Source organism: Camarhynchus parvulus, chromosome 22, assembly GCF_901933205.1.
Source record: "Camarhynchus parvulus chromosome 22, STF_HiC, whole genome shotgun sequence".
Taxonomy (NCBI): Eukaryota; Metazoa; Chordata; class Aves; order Passeriformes; family Thraupidae; genus Camarhynchus; species Camarhynchus parvulus.
The window spans coordinates 1,355,926-1,376,187 of record NC_044592.1 but is presented as its reverse complement, the minus strand read 5'-3'; the positions used below and the strand labels follow the sequence as shown (position 1 = coordinate 1,376,187).

The 20,262-nt window shown below is 50.6% G+C and overlaps 1 protein-coding gene across 1 annotated transcript in view; it reads right to left on the bottom strand.

The window, feature by feature from the left end:
* The window catches only part of BIN3 (bridging integrator 3), a 48,757-nt gene that overhangs the window by 20,604 nt on the left and 7,891 nt on the right, over positions 1 to 20,262 (bottom strand). Inside the window, exons 2-6 of the mRNA XM_030964210.1 lie at positions 14,148 to 14,196; positions 7,501 to 7,541; positions 6,842 to 6,903; positions 2,460 to 2,596; positions 1,703 to 1,743 (exon numbers count right to left, since the gene is read on the bottom strand). Coding sequence (XP_030820070.1) covers positions 1,703 to 1,743; positions 2,460 to 2,596; positions 6,842 to 6,903; positions 7,501 to 7,541; positions 14,148 to 14,196 — 330 coding nt within the window. The remainder of the gene's footprint in view (positions 1 to 1,702; positions 1,744 to 2,459; positions 2,597 to 6,841; positions 6,904 to 7,500; positions 7,542 to 14,147; positions 14,197 to 20,262) is intronic.

Genomic DNA, 20,262 nt, shown 5'->3' with positions numbered 1-20,262 from the left:
TGTCCTAGCCAGACTGGCATGGTGACCAGGAGATCCCTTTGCCTTGGAGCATGTTCCTATTCCCAAAACTGGAGGGGTTTGGCCATGGGAATGTCCTGGTCCCCCTGGCACGGCACCATCCCTTTGACTTGGAGCAGGTTGCTGACCAGGGTGACCAGGACATCCCTTTGACCAGGACATCCCTTTGACCGGGACATCCCAAAATTGCAGAGGTTTTGGTCACGGGAAATGTCCTTGTGACCCTGACATGGTGACCAGGAGATCCCTTTGCCTTGGAGCACGTTCCTGTTCCCAAAACTGGAGAGGTTTTGGCCATGGAAATGTTCTGGCCAGCCTGGCACGGTGACCAGGAGATCCCTTTGCCTTGGAGCACGTTCCTGTTCCCAAAACTGGAGAGGTTTTGGTCATGGTTCCAGCCCTCGGAGCATCTCCCATGGGCACATGGGAATGGATTTATTGTCCTGAATTCACCACCCCAGGATTTCAAACCCAAGGCAGGTTTGCAGGGAAAGGGATTTGTCTTTCATTTCACCAACTAACACAAGCTGAGGGAAAAAAAAAAACAAAAAACCTAGAATATCTCAGAAACACAAGTTCTTCCAATTTTAACAGAATGCTGGAAGAAAAAGTTAATGTATCTTTCATGAGGACAATCTAGATAATAAGCAACACAATTCCACAGCAAAAGGGTGGGATTTTTCTTTTCCTTTTTCTTTCTTTCTTCTTATTTTTTTCCCTTAAATAAGCAGGAATTTCTGGTTGTGGATAGAGGACCAAGGTAAAACTTGAGTCACCAAATATTCCCCAGACAGGAACATGCTGTAACCTCAGGTGTTAAGTGATCCATGAGATTTTACTTTCAGATTTGGGCAGAAACAACAACTTCAGAGGGAAAAAAAAAACCCAAACCAACTAAACCACGACAACCCCTGTGTGTGTCAAACCTAAACTGAAATTGTTATTCAGCAATTTCCAACACTTACTGTCATATTAAAGTAATTTCATTTTATTTTTGCTCGCTGGCTCTGTTCCTGTAACAAAACAGCAAATCTTGGGATTTAAGGGGATATTTGGGAGAGAACTGAATTATCCTGAAAGGTTTGGGGGTACAGCCTGTGACCCTGGAAAAAGTGGAAATTTTGCAGGCTAGATGTGACAGAACTGTGGGATTTGGGCATTTTCCCCTCATTTCCAACCTCTCTGGCTATGAAGGCTCTGCAGTCTCTCCTCCTTCTCTGCATGGAAATATTATTTATAAATAGTATTTATAAACATGCAGGAACTTCCACTTTCTCCTCTTTTATTTAGGAAAATTTCTAAATGAAAGAAACTTTTGCTCAACCAGTCAATTTCTGACCCCCCTGGATGATCTCCAGGTGGTTTTGTTCCTTTGCTGGAGGTAAAAACCAACAACACATAAACAGAGAAAATTGAATTATTCATCTTTTGAGGGTCCCTTCCAGCCCAGGATGCTCCATGATTTTATATCTCAGGAGTTCTTTAAGCTACAGGTGAAGGCAGCAGTGGATCCAAGTGGCAAAAAAGGTTATAATTATTATTAATTAAGGTACCAAAAGCAGTGTGGCCAGCAGGACCAGGGCAGGGCTGTCCCTCTGAGGCTGATTTCCAGCCTCTCTCCAGGACCCACATCCCTAAAGCTCCAGATGAGGACAAACCCCAGGAGATGATGGTTGGTACTCACTTTTTCAAAGGCTCTATGACTGTCTTTTGGATCTGATTCACCTGTGGAAAGCAAAAAAGGGAGCAATGCACGTCAGGATCGCTGGAAAATCCCATTTGCACAAGGATGGGTTTGTAGGGATCCCACCATGGGGTGGGGAGGGACTCTGAGCACAACCACCATGTCCTTTAACCAAAAGAGAGGGAATTTCTCCCATGGGAGCTGAAACCCCAGCCTGAAGAGGGAGATCAGAGAAACTCCTGTGGGAAAAGTCTTCGGGATGATGATAAAAAGGGAAAGAGGTGAGACACGAGGATTCTGGACATGGCAGGGAGTGACAGGACACAGGGAATGGCTTCCCACTGCCAGAGGGCAGGGAGAGATGGGATTTTGGGAGGAAATCCTTCCCTGGGAGGGTGGGGAGAGGCTGGGATGGAATTCCCAGAGAAGCTGTGGCTGCTCCATCCCTAGATGGGATTTTGGGAGGAAATCCTTCCCTGGGAAGGTGGGGAGAGGCTGGGATGGAATTCCCAGAGGAGCTGTGGCTGCCCCATCCCTGGAAATGTCCAAGGCCAGCTTGGAGGCACCTGGGACATTGTGGAGATTCAGAAAGTCTCCCCTGGGACAGCGGGAGGTGTCCCTGCCATGGCAGGGGGTGCAATGGGATGGGTTCAAATCCCCCCCAACCCCAACCACCCCATGATTCCAGGACACTCCCACCATTCCACGCCTCCAGGACACTCCCAGCACTCCCATTTTCCAGCCAAAGCCAATCCACCTTCTCCTGGTTGAAGGAGTCCATCCTCTTCATGGCCGTGTCGAAGGCCGTGACCATCTCGAGGAACGAGGGCTCCTGCTCACACAGGGGGTTGGACAGCAGGTCTGAGGAGATCTTCACTGCAGACTTGGACATGGCTGATGGAAAAGAAACCAGACAGGGTCACATTTCCCACTGCCAGGAGGGCAAAAATCAGGGAGCTGAGGCAGCCAGGAGGGGGTCAGCACAAGCTGGCAGGGAGATGCTCGGTGGAGGCTGAGAGAAAAGCAAGGAAAAGGCACCAATTCATTCATGTAAACACCCAGAGAAGTGTTTTTATATAAGTTAAGTCTGAAGCACTCCAATGTGAGGCTTGTGATGCTGCCAGAAATAATCCCAGACTAACAAAAGCACTGTTCTCTTAAAAAAAAACCAGAGATGGGGGTTTTTATACATCTTCTCTCGACAGACTATTAAGTGTCACTCTCAGCCTCACTACAGCTCTTCCACAACGAGAAAAATCACAGTCCATTAAGTCTTTCAAATGGCTTTACAAAAAAACTCATGTATTTGAAGTGGATTTAGTGGGAAAGGACCAGACTGACAGGACTGGGAGACGAAGATTTCTCTTTCCCTCTCCAAACACAAAGAGCAGGGACACAAGTTAAGTATTTCCCCCTCAATTATCTGATTTTTTTTTGCCTGTAGAGAAGGAGCCAGGGGGAATATGAAGTCCCTACAGGCCCTGGGAGTGCCACCAAGAAATCCAGAAGCACCAGGTCATGCTCTGACTGAGCATTCCACTTGTTTTCCGTCAGCCACATCCCTCTTTATCCAAACACTTGGTCTGCAAAGGGAAAATTCAATGACAGAGCCTCTACACAAACGAGCAAGACATCAGGGAAGGTACAGAATGGAAAAAAAGTCTAATCAAAGGGAAAGCATAAATATAAACAGAGATAAAATAGACTAAAAAAAAAAAAGGCCAGAGGTACTAAAAAAAAAATGTTCTTTTTCCTCAGTGCTGGAAGCTATTCCAGTTGGAGATCACAAAGCCAGATGCTCGAGCTGTGCTTTGGAGGAGCTTTGGAAAGACTCCCTTAGATATTAAAAGTTAAAATCATCCCAATAATGGGGCTTAAGATCATAAATCAAGGGGTTAAACATTCTGATTGAAAGGTTACACACAATTATAACAGAGAGAGCTCAGAAGCTGCAGAGCTGGGGAGCTCAGTGCAGAATGAGCCTCTCACTCTGGGATAACAAAGCCACTGTATCCATCTATTATCCAAACATGAAGGCTTTGGGCATTTAAACCTTGAAACAGATGGGATAGAATCCATATGTGTGACCACATCTGAGCAGGGATTTGTGCCAGAACAGGACGGAGCTGAGAACAGCAGAACTCCTTTGGCTGGAAGAAAAATGAAATCTTCCTTGACAGGAAAGGATTGGAAGGGAACTGGAGGGAGGGAGTGGCAGGGTCACGCTGGGAGGTTGGGATTTGGGCATGTTCAGGGGGAATTTGGGGCAGGAATTTCCTCTGCATCAATGGGATCACCTGGAGAGAGCTGAAAAAGCGGGGTCTGAGAGCTCCAGGGCAGGAGAGAGAAGGACAAGGACAAGGACAAGGAGGAGAAGGAGTAAGAGGAGGAGGAGAAAGGATCTCCTGTGCCTCAGGGTGGCCTTCAGGGGGGTCTGCACTGCTCTTTTGCTCATTAAACATGTGAGATGTACCTCCAACTGATTATTCCAAAGTAGAGCTCTTACCTCCCGTTAAAGAACATCCTCCTGCTCCTTAAGATCCTATTTTGTCTGGAGAGAGGGTGGGGAAGGGGGTGAGTGATGCCCAGCTGTGGGACAGGGAGTGCTGCTAACAGCCTGTTTGCTGGTAGGGCAGTGAAGAGCCTGCCTGGGATATCTCTGTGCACAGGAATTCTCTTGTTCTGAGCTGAGCTTTTTGGGAAGAAGGTGGAGACTCAATCCACCAGTCCCACTTTGCCAGGGAGTGTGTGCAGGCAGTGAAGAACCAACCAAACCCCTGAGCTTGGAGGAAAGAGACAGGAGGGCAAAACTCTGCCATCCTCACCAGATTTGGGGGCTGGATGTTGGGAATGGGCACTGCCAGGATTGATCTGATCCACCTCCTCGGCAGGCTGTGTGCTAGCCTCTCCCTCCACTCACCATTTCAAGCCTTTAAATGAGAAATCAGATCATCCTGGCTCTGGCCAAGGCTCATTTGTGACTCTGCCATGTAACAGAACGGAAAAAGAAAGTCCTCCCACAGCTCCTCTGGGACTTGAAATGCTCCATATAAACAACGCCCACTGCAAGGGAGGGAGGGGAATCCTTAACAAGGAAAAACTTACCAAGGATCCCTGACAATGACCAGAGTCCTCAGAAAGGGCAGATTTCACCCTGGAAAAGAGTCCTGGGTGGCTGGTGCTTTTCCCACCCCTCTGCCCGTGCTGGGAAGGGTGGGAGAGCACGGGAAGAGCCTGGATCTGTGTTTGTGTCAGGCAATATCCACACTCACACACACACACACACACACACACACAAATACACACACACACACACAAACACAGACACACACACACACATTCACACACACACAGGTGAGAGGCTGGATCTGTGTTTGTGTCAGGCAATATCCACACACACACACACACAATATTCACACACACACACACACACACACACACATTCCACACACACAGACACATACACATACACAGACACTCACACACAGAGCTGAGAACCTGGATCTGTGTTTGTGTCAGGCAATATCCACACACACACACACAAATACACATGGGTGAGAGCCTGGACCTATGCTTGTGTCAGGCAATATCCATACACACACACACACAACACACACACACACACAGGTGTGAGCCTGGATCTGTGTTTGTGTCAGGCAATATCCACACATATTCCCACACACACACTCACACACACACACTCACACACACACAAACACACACACACACACACAGAGGTGAGAGGCTGGATCTCTGTTTGTGTCAAGCAATATTCACACCACACACACACACACACACACACACACACACATAGGAAGAGGCTGGATCTGTGTTTGTGTCAAGCAATATCACACACACACACACAAACACACACACACACACAAACACACACACACACACACACAGAGGTGAGAGGCTGGATCTCTGTTGGTGTCAAGCAATATCCACACACACTCACACACACACACACACACACACACACACACACATAGGAAGAGCCTGGATCTGTGTTTGTGTCAGGCAATATCCACCACACACACACACACACACACACACACACAGGTGTGAGCCTGGATCTGTGTTTGTGTCAGGCAATATCCACACACACACACACACACACACAGGTGTGAGCCTGGATCTGTGTTTGTGTCAGGCAATATCACACACACACACACACACACACACACACACACACTCAGGTGAGAGGCTGGAGCATGGACAGCCCCAGATCTGCCTCCCTCCCACTGCCCTGCCCTGCAGTGACCCCGATCCCACGGGATGAGCGCTGGCCCAGTGCAGCCCACACCTGTTTGTGCTGGTGCCTCTGCTTTGGCTCTGGAGCTGTGGGGGCCAGGCAGGGACTGCTCCAAACCACACGCTGGGAAAAACCATCTGGCTTTGGAACAGCTCTTTGCTGCAGGTTCAGTAACCAGCATCCAACAAATCCAGCTCCCAGCTCCCCTCTGCTGGATCCCCCTCTGGGCACAGCAGATTCCAACCAGAGGGATGTGAAGGGAGCTGGGGCATGGCACAGGACGCCTGCAAGGGCAGATGCCACCCCAAACGTGCAGGCAGAGCTGTTTATTGCTTCCTCCATCGCCCACTGCCACGAGGGGAAGCCAAAAGAAGCAGGCACCGAGGGAATGAGCTGGGTTATTCCCAAAGGAGAGCTGCCAGGTCAGCATTTCCCACGGGAAACACGGCCAGCTGTGGCCAGCTGTGCCCCCCAGACCCATCCCACCTTCCTGGGGCTCCAGAGAGGGAGATGAGGGAGGGGAAAGGAGGTGAAAAAGCACTGCTGGCACAATAGGCTCAGCTGGAGCTGCTCCTGCTGGATAATGTGAGACCTGGAACCACGACTCCTGGGTTTTTTCAGTGGCAGAAACTGAGGCAAACAAAAGAAAGGGACTTGTGCAAGGCCATGGAGCTCAGGAGATGGGGACTGAGCCCGCAGCACTCCCTGTGTTCCCTGGGCTGAGCTGCCTCTCGCAGATGGCCTTGTAACTAAGCAAACTGAGTGGGACTGAGCTCTGGGATTTGTTTTCCAGACTTGTCACACATTACTCATGTGATCTCGAGAAAAGTCACTTCATCTCTCTGTGGCCAAGTTCACAGTCTATGTATCCTCCAGTCACTTACCCAAATCTGCATCTGTGCTTTTCTTCATATCCTTCTGAAGTTTTTTGGTCTGATCTTCCAATCTGAAAGATGGGAGAAAGAAGGCAAAGTCGGAATCTTGGAAAGAAAGAAACCCAAGTGTATCATACGTGCAACAAATCATTTACGGGCTGAATATGCTGGCTTCTGGTGGGAGTTAAAAATATCCAGGCAAGGCTTGATGAAGTTCAGTGCAGCTCAACCCTTTCGGGTTGTTTTCAGATGGTTTTTAACCTTTTCAAGTTGGTGATCTCTTATTCATAGTTCGCATATTTCCTGAAAGTTCTCACACTTAGCACAAATGGTAAAGCCAAATGCTTCCAGATGATCCCTGCGAGCTCCTGTGACACAGGCAGGATGGCAAAGCCACTCCTGGTCCTCTGAGGTGTTGGCCGCGGTTTCCTGGCAAATTGACACTTCTTTTTTTTTTTTTGTAAGCTGCCAGAATCTGCAACCCCACTGCAAATACTTCTGAGGACACCTTTGAACACTCAGAGAATCCCTGAAGAATTGGGAATTACAGGGCAGTGAGGGATTTGCTCACTGGGAAGAGCATCCCTGGCTAAAACTCCCTGGGAAGATGCAAGGAGAGGAGGGAAGCACGCGGCCGGTCCTGTCTGACCAGTGTGGTTGATACTCACTGCTGCAGCTTCCCATATTCCCGTTCAAAGTCTCTCTCCACCTGTGGAAAGAAGAGATGGAAATCAGCTCCAGGCGAGTGCAGGGCAGCCCTGGAGCGTGCAGGGAAAGCTGTCCCTGGGAAATGCTGAGCTGAGCCCAGCACAAGCTGCAGCTTTAATGGGGGTTACGCCTCAAAAGTAAAGGAAGTCTTGGGGATTTGGAGCTCCAGACTCTCTTGGAGCCAGCACCAAACATGTCAGCTCGAGCCAAGGACGTGCTCCAGGACATGGATTGGGAGCTGATGGAATAAGTGGGAATGCTAGAAAAGCAGGGAGGTCACAACCCAGCAGGGCTCAGTGCTGAGGACAAACCCGTGCTCTCCCCCAGAAGCTGAGGGGAGCTGCTGCTCCTCCAGCCCCATTAAGGATGCTGAGGTGGGTCTGGCTGTTTCCTCCTTCCTCATCCTCAACACGACGGTGAAATTCCCCCTAAACCACCATGTCTGCATTATTCACCCCCTCCACACACTCCTTACCCCTACAACAGCTCCCTCCCATGAGATTCTTGGGCTGGAGCACAATCCCAGTGGACTGTGACACCTCCAAAAGGGAGGGGAACCCTGTGCTCCGAGCTCCGAGCTCCAGCACAGCCTTCTCCCCATGCTACCTCAGTGCCTGCTCCCTCCTACTTGCTAGCTGGCAGCAAACCTCCAGCGATAGGAGATATTTTAAGGAACTTTCTTTCCATGCTGACTGTTTTAACACACTTAAAACATTCATTCCACACCTCGTCAACCAGAGAAGCAAATGGATTTCAATTGACCAGCCAAGAGTAAATCCGTGCGCGTTTGTTGTCATGGGATCAGCGCTGGGTTCACTCGTGTTGTCAAGCTCCCGTGCTATTAAGGAAATGCAGAGTGCTGGGAGCAGCCAGGACTAGAAGGATCCAAAGGTTTGTTCCAATTCTTCCTGCTGGCCCTGAGATTTCAATCCCAGGCTTGATGCAGCACCACAATTTAATGGGGATGTTTGCTTTTCAAGGAGAATTGCTGTTAAAAGCTCGAGGGTTAAAGATGGAGATTTTCTTAAAATCTCCTTCTTTAAACATCTTTTTGGGCTGCACTTGAACTCCAGCAGCCTGATCTGAGGGCAGGCAGTGCCCAGCCACATTCCAGCCCCATCCCAGCGCCCAGCTGTCCTCGCCATCCGCTCCCACCATCCGGGGGATGCGAGCTGGGCTCTCTCCCCCCGCCATCCCTCTGCTCCAAAAAACCCTCCCAGGAGCTCCAGCTCCCTTTTCGTGCTGCTAAAATTGGGTGCTGGAGAGAACAGACACGGAGCAGTGTGGGGGCAGCTCACACGACTTGTGCCTGGCGTTCGGGGAGCGCAGAAATCCGCGGCAGCTGGCGCCCTGCAGGTCAGGTAACCAGCACATAGTAAAACTCACCCTCCATCCCCGTGCCTGTTCCGGCTGCTAAAATATCCAGGGACTGTTGCACTCTATAAATAGGCCTTAGGTGTGAATTGTTTTGGTTGCAAACCGCACAGGGCCGGGCACGACTCAAGAATGTGCCCCCCTTTGAAAGGCTGGGGGTGTCGTTCCCTTATTGTTGCCTCTCTGTGGTTAGGAGGATCTGCTCAGCAACCAATTCCTCCAAAAGCTTTGGCTGTGGAATACCTGTAAATATTCAGGGTTTCTGGCCCTTTTTTGCTGTCAGATTTGCCCGTTTCTGTGCAATAAGCAAAAGGCATCATGCCTTAATGGATATGGAGCAGCTTGCAGGGCCTGAAGGGGCTCCAGGAGAGCTGGAGAGGGACTGGGGACAAGGATGGAGGGACAGCACACAGGGAATGGCTCCCACTGCCAGAGGGCAGGGCTGGATGGGATTTGGGGGAGGAATTCCTAGGGAAGCTGTGGCTGCTCCATCCCTGGAAGTGTCCAAGGCCAGCTTGGAGCACCCTGGGATAGTGGAAGGTGTCCCTGCACATGGCAGGGGGTGGAACAAGATGAGTTTAACACTCCCTTCCCACCCAAACCATTCTGGGGCTTTAGGATTCATTCCATAAAGACAAAACCTCCCCACCCTGCAACCCTCTGGGTGCTGTGAACCCCTCAGACCTCCAGAGCTCCCCCAAGCCCCCACCCCAGGAGGTGCCTGAGCAGGATCCACATGGGATCGAGGTGACTCCACACAGACACACTTCAGCTGCCCAGCCTGACTCACATCCCCAGCCCCATCTCTCTGAGACAGCTGCCCAAGGATTGCTCTTATTTTTCACGCCCACAGGCAGCAACTGGCTCCCAGTCCCCACAGTCTGCGAGCTCAGGGAGCCTCCCAGCCGTGGCTGGAGCCCGGGTATCCCACAAAAACAGAGGGAAAAGCTGCTCTCACGTGCTCCCACCCCGCAGAGTCACAGGCAGAGCCCTGCAAGGAGGACAAGCTGGGAACATTTTGCAGAGCACACAGTAATTCCCACTCCCAGCAGCTCTCCACGGTCACACGCAGCCGACAGAGGCTGTGGAGAGGATTATCACGTTAAGAGTAACGAGAACAAGAAGTACAGGCAAGAAAATTACAATATCCTGAAGGGAAGTTTCCGTATTATTAAAATAATCCCACTGCTCTGCAGCCTCTTTCTGAAAACTCCAAATCAAACCACACTTTCTGTATTGAACTTTTTTTTTTTTTTTTCTTCCAGGCACAGGGGCTGGGTAATGCAAAAATCGCTCGTCTCGGGGTTTTTTATTTAAATCTACATCAAGAGCGACGAGCGCTCGAAAGCTTTGAAATAAAACAACGTTCTCTCCTTCACCCAGTTCTTTTTTTTTTTTTGTTTGCAAACACTGGGCCTCCCACCTGTGATCAGATCCCTCCTGCTTGAAGGGCAGGATCATCACCACCACCCTGGTTATGAGGCAATGGAGCAAGATTGAAGCCAACACTACAAAGAGATGGAAATGAGGGACTGTGAGGAACCTTCCTATCCCCCTGGGGTTCATGTTTTTTCCTGGAGGAGGAAGATGAGCTGATTTCTGCATCTTCCAGTGGTCTCAGCATCTTTGTGGATCTTGGGAAAAAGAGGGAAGTGTTTCCTTCTTCCTCTTCTCCAAAAAAAAAGTGAAACACATAGAAATTAGAACTAAGATTTTCTGCTGAGCTTCTGCCATCCCATCAAGAATTTCAAGGCAAGTCCCATGGGTGAATATTCTGAGCCAGAGCTGAAGAGTGCAGGTGGATCTGGGATGTCACAGCCTCCACCCAGCAAGATCTCCACATCCCCATCCTGCAAGAAAGCTTCCCAGAAAAGTGGCAAAGGGAAAAAGGAGGCACCTCCCAACTGCAGAGACCAATTTGGCCAGAAAAGATTGAAGGAAAATGAGCAAAACTATTCAACTGGCATCACTTGAATTCACCCCAGCATTCCCATGACATTTACTCCACTGTTTTGGGATTTCCAGCTCGCTGGTGGAGCCCAATGGAAAGGTGCTGCAGTGGAATCCTGCTGCTCACGGAGCTCCTCCGTCCGACATCCCTGGGGAAGGCAGAGCTGCTGGGATGAGTCAAGGAAAGGAGGTTTGGCAGCTCAGGTCTCCAGTCCCTGCCAAGCTGACTCAGGCCAGCAAGGAGGAGGAGGAGGGTGAGTGGTCTGAGTCAGCCCAGGCCAGAGCAGGGCCGAGGGAAGCAGGGAGGGAGGTGGGATAAAACCTCACTGGGGGATGCAGGGCCGGCTCTGCTCCCCAGCTCCTGCCTGCTTGGATCATCCCAGCCCCGGTGAAGGGCAGGGAACAACCTGGGGGGACACAGGTGAACTTCAGCTGCAGCTGCAGGAGAGCTGGGGAGACGAGACAGCTCCGACGGCAGCGCAGCCTCTGCTGGGAGCGGAGCTGTCCCGAGGGAGGGCAGAACATCTCTGCCATAAGAGGCTTCGTGGCAGAGCAATAAACATGGAGAGAAATAATTCTAACAGGTTTAACTCCTATCACTGGGCATTAGTTTAATTGGGCTGTGGGCCCGTGGCCCTGCTGACAGCAGGTCCTCTCGGAGCACTAGATCCTCCCACCCGGCTCCCAGAGCCCGGTGACAGCTGCTCTTTTCAGGCAAGAGGAGGGGAGAGATTAGGCTGTCTGCAATTGGATTTGCAGGTTAAGGTGGAAACAAAGCACAGCCATGTCTGGGGAGGGGGAGATCACCTCAGTTCACCAGCTGATATTTTCTACCAGGGTTTCCTTCTCCCTCAAGAGCTAAACTGTGGCTGACACCGTGCCCTTCTCCAAAGGATCACAGGCGAGTGGGCACAGGGAGTCATGACTAATTCCTCGGCAGCCCAGGCAAATTGCTTTTCAGGACTACTCCCGGCCTAGATCTGACACCAGCCCCAGCACTGAGACAACAAAAAAGCCTCTCTGGCTCGCTGAGCCTCTCGGCAAAGCCTCCCCCCTCTCCTGACTGCACTCCCAGGCCTCATGGACAGCCAAAGAGGTTACATCCTCACAAACGCTGCTTTTTTTTTTATCCTTCCCCCTCACCTCCTCTTTTGTGGTCCGGTCTCTGTGAGTGGGAGATCCTCTACCCACAACCACTTCCCTTCTGATGGGCTTGGGATGCAGCCCTGGAGATGCCACACCTTCCCACTTCCTGCAGCCCAACATCTGGAACATCCCAGCCCTCGGCTGCTGCTGCTGTTCCCCAACGCCTGCACAGATGGAGCGGCTCAGCCTGCAACTGGGAGGTAAATTTGGGGGCCTGCAGCTCAAAGCAGCCCCATCCCTTGCACAGCACTGCACATGGAATGCCTGATCCTGGGGGATATCCGTGGTTTCCTGCTGTTTGTTCTCCTTTGAAGAGCTGCACTCTACACTGGGTGTGAAGTTCCAAGGTTTTGGGCTTTCTGTTTTCTGCTTTCCCTGTATCTGGTGCCTGGAGAGCAAAACCACCACCACCATCATCATCATCATCATCATTCCAGGGCAAGTGGAAGCCTTTTAGAAATCAACTTTGTTGACACTGAATCTTGTTCCTTGTTCCTAGGGAGCTGAGGAAGGAAGGAAGGAAAAGGAAAAGGCCTGGAAAGGCTCTGGGTGCTGAATGAACCTCTGCCTGCCGGATATTCTGAGCTGTTCTATTTAATACACACACATGTATATATAAGCAAAGGCTGCCAACTGCTTCAGAACAGCACATTCCAGCAGCTCCGGGGAAGGGAAGATCTCAGAGGTGCCACCACTCATCTGCAGGGAGCCTGAGCACAGAGACGGCTGATTTCAGGGGAGAAAAACCTCTAAAAGGGGAGGGAAACAGCAAGGAAATGGAATGTATTAAACTGGGATGTGAGAATGGGTGGGTGGGAGATGCCCAGCAGAGCTGGCCAAGACACCCAGAACCGCAGAGCAGTTGGTTCTTGCCCCAGCCTCGAAGGACATCGGCACTGGGAGCACTGGGAAAGGCAAAATATTGTACAGCAAGGAATGTGGGGCTCCTGACACGAGCTGGGAGAGGTGTGAAGGGCCGAGGCTGGGCTGCCTCACCTGAGGGACCACAGGCAGCAGCACTTTGCTGGTGGATCACCAGCCCCTGGAAAAGGGCAGCCGAAAACACGGGAAAACCACGGAGGAATTTTACCAGTCCTCATCTTCGTCGCTTGCCTGGCTTAAATTCTGTACTGACAGTTTGGAGCTGTTACAGAAAATTGCTGCTCCACGGCAGCAGACAACCACCAAATCCTTTAAAATAAAACATGACAATCAAGCCTTGAAGGGAGTGGTGGGATTAGCCCCCTGCCTCCAGGGAAAATGTCATGTCCCAAGGAGAAACTGCCCCACAAACACGGGTGCCCACGCATCCTGCGGAATTAGCTGGGTGTCCTGGAGAGGAAGGATCAGGGATGTCAGTCTGTGCAGGGGATTAGGGCACCAGTGCCAGCAGAGGGACAAGCTCTGCCCCACGCTGCCTCTCAGGGCTCCCTTTTTAGAGCAGGTGTCCAGGTGAGTTTTCAGGGCCAGCTCCTGGGAGGTTCCACAGCTTTTTTTTGGCATGGGACAAATGCAAAGCCAAGCTGCTTAAGAAGGGAAAATACCACAGCCAGCTGCAAGCAGCAGCACTTGGGGTAGGAGCCTCAAATCCACGGGAATACAAAATGCTTTTTTAATTTGCTTTTAAAGCAAATGCTGTGCAGCACAAATTAATTCACGCCCGAGCACTAAGCATCTCAGCTTATAAGCCTTTCTTTGGAAACAGTTATATTCAGCGATCTGAACCACTCCTCCTCCTCCATCTGCTCCGAAAGGATGAACAAACAAGCCATTGCTGAAAGAAGGAAGGAAGGAAGGAAGGAAGCAAACCCGTTCAGCCATCTCCGAGGAAAACTGTGCCAGACCAAGAGAGCTCTTTTCCCCTACCCCGCACACACGCACACACCCCTCCCAAAAACAAAAAATTTTTTTTTAAAAATTAAGATTTCAACAGATCCCAAACCAAAATATTCTGCCTGCATGGGGCTCCCCCTCGCTCCTCGCACGAGGAGCCGAGCGCTGGTCACACGCGGCAACAGGTTCTGCTGCTCCAGCTCCCTCCCACACGCTGCAAAATGGGACGAGTCAAAGTGCTGGCTTGACTCATCAGCCACATGATCCAAGGCTGGAGCTAAAAAGGGGGAACTGGTTTACTCACTGTCTTGGGTACAATCTGTTTCTTGGGCTGCCCGATCTTGAACGGGATCCTGAAAAGAGAGAGGAGAAGGGAATGTGTGAGCAGCGCTGGTGCTGGGCACGGGGCTGGGGGTGGCTCTGGGGGGCAGCAGGGGGTGTCCCGGGCTGGCAGCCCCTCATTCCAGGCACTGGGCACCCCCCAGAGAGGGAAAGGCTGGGAGAGACTGTGGGGAGACTTCTCAGCATTGCAGAGGGGCAGCTCTCTGATCCCTGCTCTGTGACAGTGACAGCATCAGGGAACGGCTGGAGCTGCACCAAGGGAGAGCCAGGTTGGATTTGAGGGAAAGATTCTTCCCCCAAAGGCTGGAATAAGCACTGGGACAGCTGCCAGAGCTCCAGAAGCATTTGGACAACAGTCTCAGGGATGCCCAGGGTGGGATTTTGGGGTGTCTGTGCAGGGCTGGATGGTCCTTGTGGGTCCCTTTGATTCCCCCAGAGCCAGTGCCACCCCTGAGGTCATCCCCACACAACCTCCCTGCAGCCCAAAGCAAGGCAAGGATGCTCCACAAGCAGCTGAAGAACCCACTCTGCTTCAAACCAAATCTGCCGGGGAGGAAAACATAATACAAAAAAAAAAATCCCAAACAAAGCCCGTAAATATTTAGAAAGAGGATATTAAAAAAAGTAACAAGCCGGTGTCTGGAGCTGAGAGCTGCTTCAAAGGATTCCTCTGCTCCAACAGCTGGAGGAGAGGCTCACCTGCCAGCACAGCCTTCATTCTTAAAATCCCTAATTCCCAGGAAAATCTGGGTTACCTGAATGAGAAGAGTACTCTAAATAAATTCCACAACATATGTAAGGGTGGCTGGGTCAGCTGGGAGCAACCACGCAGGCAGCCTGAAAATAATTGGATTTCTTTCACCTATCAGTATAATGAAAATCCAGGAATTCAACTGCTGTTGTCAATGGATTTAATTAAGTTAAAGAGGTGCTGCTTGGTTAAAGCATCTCAGCCAAAATCTCCCAATGTTTTCTGGGTTGTGATGCTTTAAATAAATAGAAAAAATTGAGGTCATAATGACATTAAAGTGTTTTTTGCCAAAGAAGCTTCACCTACAGCTCAGCTTCATCCTATTCCATTCCAATGGAATCTTCCACTTCCAATTTCCCATCCCAAATCTGCACCAGGACCTTCTGGGAAAATGTCTGAGTCCCCTCCTGAGAATTTGGACTGGACCAGCCCAAATTCTCATGCTGCTACACAAAACTTGAGATAAAACCATGGATTTTGGGACTGTGTTGCTGCCTCCCAGTCTGGTTTTTCCCACTGCTGCTTTTCCTTTTGCTTCCCACCAGCTCCACTTCCAAATCCCAGTACTGCTCCATCCAACAGCTTGACCCCCAGGAAACGTTTTCATCAGTGTAACCTGCCGGAAAATCCAACTGTGTGCAACAGGAGAAGGAATTTGCAATGGAAGAAGGGGCAGGACGAAGCAAAAAACCCTGATTATCCAAACTCCAAACCCTGCTCTTCCCACTTTTCCCGTTGTTTTCAAACCAAGGCTGTAATTACCCACCTGGAATAATCCAGGGCTGCACCCCCTGTGACCCTCCCTGAGCAGCTCTGGAGCCAACCTGAGTCACCAGGTTTAAATTTAAATTTTTTTTCAGGAGAACTTCCTGTTTATGGTTCTCCACCAAGACCCGTGTAATTTTGGGTTTAACCCTTTCCAGCTCCTGTGGCAGTGTGAATCACCCTGCTTTTATAAACAAACATCACTCTGCTGTATAATTTCCCTGTCAATAACCGGGGGTGTGGTGCCTTACAGGAAGAAAACAAAAATATATGGATTTTTTTTCCTTTGTGTTTTCCTCTGTGGGTCAAATATAAACCAAAATGAGGCACCTCCCGCCTGCCATCCACAGCCAGGTGCTGTCACTTGATGTTTTTGGAAGTGATGGCATCAACTTGGTGGTGAAAGGATAAAAAAAAAATGAGGATTTTACTCAGGGGAGTGTTATCCCACTTAAAACCAGTTTGCCATTCTCTGGCAGGGCGGGACAAGCAAGGAGCTGGAGCCAGGTTGGTTCCTAATGAGAAAGGACAATTAAAAAGGTGATTAAAGAATTACCTGTGCACAACCTGCCCCTCTGGGGGGCACAGAGAGCATCCCAAAGTCGTGTTGTCCACTGGAAAAATGGTTCAAAATCCAGGGAATTTGGTACCAAGAGGGATGTGGGGTAGGAAAAGCCATTGGTTGGGGATCAGAGCTGGGAAGGGAAGGCAGAGGGAGCACAGGGGGTCCTGCTCCATCCCATTCCCCATCCTCACCCCACCAAAGAACCCCAAAAATCCCTTTTCTTCTCCCAGAAACAAAGGGAAGCCAGTGGAGCTCTGCAAATCTCCAGTGCAGCAGTAAATATCTCTATCAGCATCGTGATGCCACTTGGTAATTATGTCTGTCTCAGTAAAACCTCTAAAAAAATAACCCTGTGCAAGTCAGGTCTGTTCCTCAATTATTGGAGGTTTTTGTTCTATTTTACAATTTTACATAATTTTCCTGGTTTTTAAATCACTGCCTTTTAATATGATTCTCTGGGAGGGTGGGGGGGGGGAAGATGGATGAGCAGGAAAGAAAGAAGGAAGAAAAAAAAAAAAAGATGAAAGGTATGGATTTTATTGGAGCTTTTAAACCAAATGGATTCACCCCACGCCTCAAACCTGCTGCTGGCACCGAAGTTTTGTCCCTCTGGGAGTTGTGTCCCTGCCCGCAAAATCGTGGGGGGACAAAGTGCAGCTGAGACAGCAACAGCACAACCATTTGCTTCAAAATTAAGAGGTTAGAAAACGCATGATGGGGGATAATACAAATAAACCAGGGGGAGGTGGATCCATATCCATCACTGCCATGAATTCCACGGATCTCCCTGGTACCTTCAAAGCTGAGCCTGGCTCTATAAACACCAAAGAAAAACCAGAATCGGTGCTGCTTTTTTTTTTTTTTTTCCTGATGTCTCGTTTCTGCTGAGCGAGAGAAAGCTGGGGTTGTGTTTGGGGTGTGAAATCCCTTGAAATCCCGTTCCTGAAGAGCCGAGCGCGCTGAGTCACAGGCGGAGCGTTCCCAGCCCGCGGGGCTGGGGGAGCACCCCGGCCCCTCACAGCCCCCTCCCTGCCAGGGCACCTGGAGTTTGGGAAAGCAGCAGGGTTCAGGGGGGAGGGAGGAGGGTGAAACACTGCAGGGAGAGGGTGGGAAGAGCTTGAAGTAAGGGAAAAAAGTGTGGGTGGAGAGAATCCTGCGAGCTCTACTCGGGGATGCTCAGGAACCCCAGGGAGGGGAAGGTGGGAGAAGCTGTGGCTGATTTTCTCTGAAGTTTCCCCAGCAATCTCATCTATTTACTTGGCTTTTCCATGTGCAAACGCAGGGCCACACACACCAAAGCAGTTGATTCTCCTCTGGATGCACAGGAGAGTTGGAAACAAACCTCCCAGGCATGGGGGGGGGATACAGCTCCATGAGGCCTGCAGGGAGCTGCAGTTTAAAACATGGAGCTCCCACTGCCCAGCATCCCTGGAAGGCAGGAATTGCCAGCAGGAATTGCCCGCAGGAATTGCCAGCAGGAACCACTCAATCCCTGCTAAATTAGGGAGGAATGGTCCTTTCCTAGGGTGGACATCAAACCCTGGCATCACCCCCTGGCCGTGGGGAGCTGGGATGGAGCTCAGAGCCTGCCCAGGGGATAAATTCCCTGTGGGATGTGATTCTTTTTCCCAGCTCATTCCAGCTCAACACGGCTTCACCACCCTTAATCAGGCCCCAGAAGACCCTTGGCAGATAAGCAAGGGATAAACACCAAATATTTTCACCCACAGTTGATAAAATGCTCTCCCTGGGGATGCTGAGCTGCCAGGCAGGGATTGGGAAGGGAGGGAAGGATGGACAGATGGATGGACAGGCAGGGATGGGGACAGCAGAGAGTGGGGCAGGTTGGATGTTAATTAATTTGGGAAAAGTGACACCGAGCCTTTGAACTCAATATTCCTGCCCCAGGTGGGCACAAGTGGCGTTTGCAGGGGACCCTCAGGCCCCACTTTGGTATGAACTGGTGGCCAAAACTGGTTTGTACTGGTACCACTGCCAGACCACCGACTAAATCCATGTTTTGTGGGAAGTGCCCGCTTCCCGTGGAAAGTTTCAGAGATTTTTTTCCCTTTTTCTCTCTCTCTCACTGAAACCCCAAGCGCCAGCATAGCCTGGATGCCCGCCAGAGCTTCTCATTCTTTGAATTTCCACCAAAAATCTCAATTCCTTCACCGGAAAGAAACCTCTCAGTGCCTGCAGGCAGGAGGATGACACCCAGCCTCCCGCGCTGCCAGGGTGACCCTGACCCTCCAAGCCTGGTTTTCCCAAGGATTTTGGCACGTGGGATGATGAGGGATTCTACAAAGCCATCCCTTTACACCTGATCCTCTGTGCAGACAAAAATCACTCCAAAGCTATCACAGAAATTGGGTCCTTCCCTTTGGAAGTTGCTGGGTTGGGAATGGATTCAGCTGCATCCAGAGAAGCTGCCTGGTCAGAAAAGCTGCCTGGCCATGGGATCAGCTCTATCCCAGAGGGATCAAAGTGTTCCTGCAAACACTTCCAACAGGAAGGTCAGGAGCACTCCAGGAAGGATGTGAACCTTCACTTTCCCACTTTGCTACAGAGTGAAGAACTTGGTTGAGCTTCTCCTCCCCCTCCGCTTGGGTGAAGCTTCCCTGAGGGATGGAGGTGTTAGGGAAGGACTTTTCCATCACAGGAAGTTCAAATGAAGCTGAGAGACCTTTCCTGAGCAGCATTCCCAAGTCTCATGCCAGCCTGCACAAGGAGAGGGAACACTGCACACCAAAATCCTGGAAACCTGGATTGGGCTCCCTAAAACCACCCAAATTCCCGGCCAGGAGGGGATGGCAGCCGTGCCCAGGTGAGGCAGGCAGGAGGGCACGCTCAGGTTAGGCGTGAATCTCCCGGATGCCTCCTCGCTGTGCTCCAGGCGTGTCCATGGAAACCGCAGGCACCGTCCCACCCCGCTTCCCCCTCCCGGGAACTCATGGCAACCGCTCCAAACACAGCGCCGAGGCAAAAAAAAAAAAAAAAAAAAAAAAAAAAAAAAAAAAAAAAAAAAGGAAAAAAAAAAATTATTCCAACGGATCACAAACAGCTTCTGTCGAGGGAGACTCTGCGCCAAATCCCAGTTTGGGTGCTCTCCTCGAGGAGATGAGAGGGGAGGTCACGGGCTGGGGAGAGGAGGGATGTAGGGATGGGATCCCTCGGAATGAACCAGGTGAGTGCTCCCACCTGGATTTTAGTCCCATCCCTGGGAACTTGGAAGCTTTAAGGCACGCAGGGATGTCAGGGTGAGCCGCTGCAGCAGCAGAGAAGGGAAAGAGAGGTGTAAAAAGAGGCAAAAAAAGAGGTGTAAACATCGATTTTTTGGATTTTAGGTCAGGCCAGGGAAAACAAGGCACCTTCCTGAAGTTTGGCAATGAAGGGATGAGCTCCTGGGAGCGGGTCCCTCTGCATCCTGCACGGAGCCAGGAGCGGTGTCAGTGTTAAGCAAATCAAAAATAATGTCAGAATCCTCTCTCCCACCCATTCCAAGAGGAGCATGAAAAAAATAATGATATTTTACTCACCCATCAAAAGAAAATTACTCACGCCAGGCGCGTGGGCGAGCAGAATTTTGCAGGGCTGTTTTAGGCCCTGACTATGCTACAAAAATATCCATTTTAAGCACGGTTGTGAAACACGGTTGTGGCTCAACCAGAGAGAGCACTGGGTTGGAGCTACCTGGACAAAACAGGTGGAAAAACGAACAATTAAGGAATAACCACTCCAAGGCCTGGGATGGTGGCAGGGGAGGTGGCAGGTGGCTCTTCCCAGCTGCTCCACCCCGGGAAATGCCCGGCTGGCGCTCCAGTTTCACCATGATAAAAACTTTGGGATGTGCAAAGCACCTTGCACAGGTAACAGGGAGGTGTTTGGGAGCCTCACTCACTGCTCTGGTATCCACTTGCTTCATCCCAGGTAATTTTATCCCATGCTCATCTCCTGATCCCAGTATCACTGAAACCTGCAGGGAAGGGGGAGCGGGGC